The 6,230-nt window shown below is 41.6% G+C and overlaps 1 protein-coding gene across 1 annotated transcript in view; it reads left to right on the top strand.

Annotated features, from left to right (window-relative positions):
• CLOCK (clock circadian regulator) overlaps positions 1 to 6,230 on the top strand; it is a 58,970-nt gene that overhangs the window by 38,952 nt on the left and 13,788 nt on the right. Inside the window, exons 17-19 of the mRNA XM_042468291.1 lie at positions 1,211 to 1,300; positions 4,813 to 4,971; positions 5,796 to 6,002. Coding sequence (XP_042324225.1) covers positions 1,211 to 1,300; positions 4,813 to 4,971; positions 5,796 to 6,002 — 456 coding nt within the window. The remainder of the gene's footprint in view (positions 1 to 1,210; positions 1,301 to 4,812; positions 4,972 to 5,795; positions 6,003 to 6,230) is intronic.

Raw genomic sequence — 6,230 nt, 5'->3', positions numbered from 1 at the left:
CCTTCCTCTTTTTTTCTTGTGGACTCCATCGTGTGCTCTTCTGTATTTGTATTTTCTGAATTTCCTGCTTGAAAACAAAAGCACAAAAAGTAAAACCCAGAATGTTACCTTATGCAGTTTAGAGAGATCCTTTTTCTTATCTCCTTCCTTGGAGTTCACTGCTGCCTTTTGCATATATTATTGTGTTTCCTGTCTTCAGTGTAATCATTAATAACTATCAGGGGCTGGTTGGCTTGATGCTTATAAAAAGTCAGCTTGTCCTGTATTAAGCAAGGGAGGAGGATACCTGTGAGCTGGGAAAAACCTATATCCTTGGCCTATACAGCCTTTGTGTTTCATGTCTTCTTATGTATGAAGTTAATACACATGGGCAAATAAAAGACAAGAAACTAAACTGACAAAATAATTTACAATGGCCCAAACTACTTCTTGCCATTTCATAACAGAGGAATTTATTTCTTATCACAGAGTTCTGGGAGGAAAAGAAAATTTCATGTGGGTATGTGCTTTTAAACCTTGGTGCTCCCACACTATATTTTGGAACTCAGGCAGGTTATAGACCGCCATGAAAGTACGCGCGGAGCGCGTACTAGAGTTAGGTAGGTGCGGTGCTTCTGCACCTCCCTAACCCTAATACGTGTTCTGCGCGTAAAAAATGATGGGGGCCGTTCCAGACGGCCGCCGTCATGAGGACGTCACGGCCACGCTGCCTCTATACAGGGCGGCGCGGACGTGACGTCCTCGCTCCGTGCCAGGGCGCCTAGGGCGCCCTTTGCGCGAACCAGGAAGGAGCTCCGTTTTGGAGCTCCTTCCTGGTTTCCGGTGCCGCTTTGCTTCGCTGGGCGCAGCAGCCTTCAGATGGCTGTGCCCAGCGAAGCAAGGGAGAAAGGGGCCAAGCGGCCCCTTTCTCCCCCTCCCTGCCTCCGCAGGGTGTCCTTGGGGCTTGAAGCCCCAAGGACACCCCTTTTCAGGCTGCGGGGAAGCGGCGTTTTGCCGCTTCCCCGCAGCCTGAAAAGCAGCAGATCGGGGCCTCAGCGGCTGCTGTTCTGGCCACTGAGGCCCAGATACACCGGGGGAAGGGGCGGGTACAGCCCGCCCCAAATAGGCGGTCTGTAACCTGCCTCAGTTTCCTTTTAAAGAAAGAAGTAATCAGTCATGGCAGTAGTTGGTCTTGTTACTGATGCTATGTATATGTGTTTTTAATTCCTAGTCTTTAAATTCACAATCTGTTGGACAACCATTAGCACAACCAATGACGCCTCAGCCTACAACCTTACAGATTCAACAAGGCATGTCTCAGGTAGGAATTAAATCTGAATGCATATTAAGTAACAGCAAGTACGTTTGTCTACCACTTATCAGTGAATTAACATCCCCTAAGCGATTTATAATGTGTAAGCCAATTGCTCTCAACAAGCTGGGTACTCATTTTATAGACCTATGAAAGGATGGAGGGCTGAGTGGACTTTGGAGCCTTGCCTGGAGTCAAACTCACAACCTTGTGGCTATGAGTGGTTACAGTACCAGCATTTGACCACTGTGCCACCATGTATACGCCTAGGGCAGGTTTTCGGGCCAAAGTTGGATATATGAGCTGTGGATAAGTCAAATTTAGGGAGATTCCCTCTTTTCAATTATTGCTTATGGAGCCAGTGAAAGAGAATTTCCTGTAAATGGGATGTTCCCCAGAAAAAGATTAATTGGTATTCCCAGTGCTTAGCTGTCATAGAAGCTTGGAGGAGGGACTTTAAGACTAAATTGTAGTAAATGCTCCTTAGATTAAGGCAAATAAGTGGCTCCATTGCTATTTGTTTTTAATTGGGTTTAAAAGTGTAATTCAGCAGCAGACAGATGAAGAAAAACAAGTGGGGCATATGTAGGATATAAGCATGGGCCCATTTTCCAGCAATGGGGTTATGAAGTGTTGGCTCTGGAATTATCTGGATAGAATTCATTGTTTAGGGGCCTGATTTTACCACCTCCTGTGAGAGGATGCTCAGACCTATCAACTAATGGTCTGTGATGCTCTGCTGTAGACCACCTGCTGTATCTTATCACCAGTAAGGTTTATTCTCTGTGAGGTTGAAGGCACAATCCACAACAAATGGTTAATCCCTTGTGCCAATAAATTCATTTGAACCAATATGCTCAAATCCACATATAACGTGGGCGCACTGTAATGATAAATTGAGATACAGGTTAAAAGTAAAAAGGTGATTATGAAAAATAAGTGACTTTGGTGGAATTTGGAAAGAATTCATTGAGAAAGTATTGCGAAAAGAAGAGGAAAGATTACCTCCACGAGAGGAACTGAGATTTTGGATGGAATATAAGGGTGAAAATGGCTCCAGGGAAGGGGAGCATTGAGGTGGGATATAAAAGATATTCAGATAAATTGTAATAGAATGTAGAAAATATATATACGGAATTATGTATTGTATAAAATTCATTGTAGAACTTTAGTTTCAATAAAAAATATTTTTAAAAAAGAAAAAAGAAATGTAAAGATAATTCTGGCATCAGAATTAGAAAATAAGAAAAGAAAACAAGTAGATGAATTTTCAGACTGTGACCATTTGCCATCTGAAAAATGGAGACATCAAGCCGAAAATGGCTTTGGCATGTCTCAGACCTCCAAAACTGCAAGTAAGCAGTTCACGGAGAGTAATAGTGTAATAGTTTAGGCATTCTGTCTAGTGAATGACAATTATCCGAGTCTGGATCACAGTCGCTATTAAAATGACTCTGGCATCAGTCTCCCAAGAATGACCATTCTCAGTAAGTGTCAGCCTTTAATTTTATAGCAGTAATGTGTGCCAGTTTTCACTGTTAAACACTCTCGGGGAGGCATGGTGTGGAGACATGGAATTGCAGACAGTTCAAGCTCTGATCACCCTCAAAGAGAACATTCAGTCTTTCTCTGTTTCTTTCCTCTGTACCTTGTTGAGTAATCACACAACCCTTACATTAGCTTGGCAGCTGAAGCTTTTATTTCCAGAGTATCCTGATATTTGCTAAAACCTAAATACCACCTTCCACATGGGCTACAGCTACTACAGTTGTTTTTTCCAGCTCAGGCACTTCTCTCTGAAACGTGCAGGGCAGTCACGTCACCTAACCTACCACCTAACCTATTACTAGACATAACAAACTGGACAACCTGAAACGGTGTGTGACAGAAGGGTGCTTCAAAAAGTATTTTTTTAATCTATTTATTTGAAAATTAAAGAAATGGTCTCCATCTTAACTTGGTGGCTAAAAGCTGTTGCTATGTAAGCTGCATAGCTTACAATGCATGGCCTCATCCTTGGTCCCTCTATTAAAGAAGCAACTATGTGAACAGTACTCTCTACTACTGCCTCTAGTGAAATTGTGCTATGAGTTAATCTATTCAACTTCACTAGACTAGTGTAATCTTTAAATGAGTTTGCTTCTACTGAGGTGCTTTTGGCTGGTTACATAATAGGTTCCATAGTAGATTCAGCCACTTTATGCAAGTCAGTACAGTACTGTATTAAATTTAAGTAAATCCCATGTCTGACCAGTTTTCTCTGTAATTTGGCAACAAGACATTAGTTACTCACTGCGAAGATGCAATCTAGATTGCACAGAAGACACCTAGATCTGTCCTGCATGAAACCAGTAGCTGAATGCTGTTCTCATCTAGTTGTTCTTTGGATTCTTTGTAATACCTTCCATTTATTCAGAAGGTTTCTCTTTCCCCCCTGTTTCTCCTGCTTTCCTGATTATGACCTGTCTTCTCATTTATGCTTGGTTATGGAAAGAACTGGTCAGGGGTGAGCCAGGGGTTCAGTAGTTTAGTTCATATGAACTTTGCCTGGCCTGGATGGCAATGACACTTAATCTGTTTGACATGGGCCTTCATGATAAGTAACAACAGTACCATTTCATTAATTTAAGCAGGAGTGGTCAATTTCTTAATTCTCGTAATATAGAAACTGACTCTGACAAGCAATCAGGCTCTGTAGTAAAGTTGGTATTACCAATATTAGTTGTTTCAGTGCACATTTACATGGACACTACAAAGGCATAGGTTTGGGATTAAGGACGAGGAAATTTTCTGAGGAACAAATCTTTCCTAAAAAAAATCTTGAGGAATGTATGGTCAGTGGCAATTTGTCTTCCCAGAATGTATATGAAATAGCAGATCAACCATATGTAAATGAAATTACACATAGTGTCTCATTATTTGTCTCCCTGTTTACCTGCCTACAGATCTCCCTGCACCCCCCCCCCGCCCATTTGATTAAAGTTTGGTAGTCTCCAACTGACCTGTTAATTGCTTTCAGAGCTGATCTTGAACATGGTTCTGGGAGTCCTGCTAGTTTCAGTGGATGTAATTAAATTGTCCTGATTCAGCAGCTCTTTTTCTTATGTGTCCATATATTTGACCTTTTTTCTAAACCCATTCTGTGTGTAAAATCACTTCATTAGGTTGGCACAGTCCCCCCCCCCTTTCTTTTAACTGAATTTCATCCCTAGAACCGAGTTAAGAGCCCATAGTGTGCAAGAACAAGGGGGGGAAATCTGATACAGATTACCATTAAACTATCATCAGAACACTGTAGATTACTGAGTGTTCAGTCCATTGCTCTTAAATGTTTTAGTGCTGAATCTGTAATAATTTGCTGTATTGTACTGCCAAATCAAAAAGGGTATGGTCTCTGTGGGATCTGTATCCTATACTGTAATGTGTTTTAGTAGGATGTTCATATAGTAGATGGTTACTTTTCTTACTGCATAATGGTTACAAACTCAAATCTTATATTTTACTTAAATGTTGTTTTTCAGCCTATGATTCAGTTTTCAGCTCAACTAGGAGCTATGCAACATTTAAAGGACCAACTGGAACAAAGGACACGAATGATAGAAGCTAACATTCATCGCCAACAAGAAGAGTTGCGTAAGATTCAGGAGCAACTCCAAATGGTCCATGGGCAAGGGCTTCAGGTTGGTTAAAATTTAGCAAATACTACCATGGCTAGTGATTCTTCACTTAGTGTACATGTTCATAGCTCCTATTTCCATCACCTGCAATCTCTGTAAAATTAATACTGCAAGTTCTGGATTAAAGTACAAAGATGCACAGTATGTTATTATGGTGAACCCACCATATTGGTGGGCTAGCCATCTGTGGATTGGGGCACCTGTGCATGCAGGTGTGTTCATGTCTCCACCTATTGACTAATATGGTCTTGAACTCTTGTGATTTTTCTCATCTGAGAGGGGGGGGAGGGATCTATATGTGGAATTTTGTGACGTCCTTTAGAATAACAGAAGCCTATACAGTCCACCCTTGTTTTATGTGGGGGTCCATTCCAGATTCCCCCCCCTGCATTAAAAAAATGTATATGCTCAAGCTCCATTGAAAGTAATGGGGCTCGTGCATGCGACGGTGCCGTGGTGGCGTGAGTGCACCCTGGGCGCATGCCCTATTCATCTAAATGGGACATGCCACCCCTTGCGCCTCGCACGCTCCCTCGTGGCTACCGTGCGGCTTTCAGAGTGTGCGGGTGCACTGTACATGTCTACTCAGGAGCAAGTCTTATTGCATTTAGTGGAATTTACTTCCAAATAAGTTTGGAAAGGGTTGTAATGTAAGATTCATATTCCATTGGGTTATTAGAGCAATTTCTGACAAACAATATTAGACAGTTTGGTAGCATTGGTACTTCTTAGCTGTATCACTAAGAATTCAGTGTTGTTATTTTTAAAAGATTAATATATTCTCTGTGATCAGTAATATTATAACATTGGCATTTTTCCTCTGAAAGATGTTCTTGCAGCAGTCGACTCCTGGATTAAATTTTGGTTCTGTGCAGCTAACTTCTGGAAACCCATCAAATATTCAACAGATTACACCAATAAACATGCAAGGTCAAGTTGTTCAAACTAATCAGATTCAAGGTGGTATAAACACTGGGCATATTGGTACTCAGCACATGATTCAACAGCAGCCTCTTCAAAATACTGCTGCACAGGTATACAACTAATCTTACGCAACTAAGCCTGTTGATCTATTCACTCATATATTGTTCCTTGTCAGATGCAGTCACTATGTCTGTATGTTGCCCTCAGCCAAAATGCATGGCCTATGACAGGGTGGGCAGAGTGCAGCCCACAGACCACATGTGGCCTCTTTGGACCATTTTTGTCCCAAATGCTGTCTGACTTTGTGAAGTGTCATATTCACCCTTATTTACTTCCTT

Source organism: Sceloporus undulatus, chromosome 5 (assembly GCF_019175285.1).
Source record: "Sceloporus undulatus isolate JIND9_A2432 ecotype Alabama chromosome 5, SceUnd_v1.1, whole genome shotgun sequence".
Taxonomy (NCBI): domain Eukaryota; kingdom Metazoa; phylum Chordata; class Lepidosauria; order Squamata; family Phrynosomatidae; genus Sceloporus; species Sceloporus undulatus.
The sequence above is the reverse complement of the archived record's forward strand: the minus strand, read 5'-3'. Positions and strand labels throughout refer to the sequence as shown.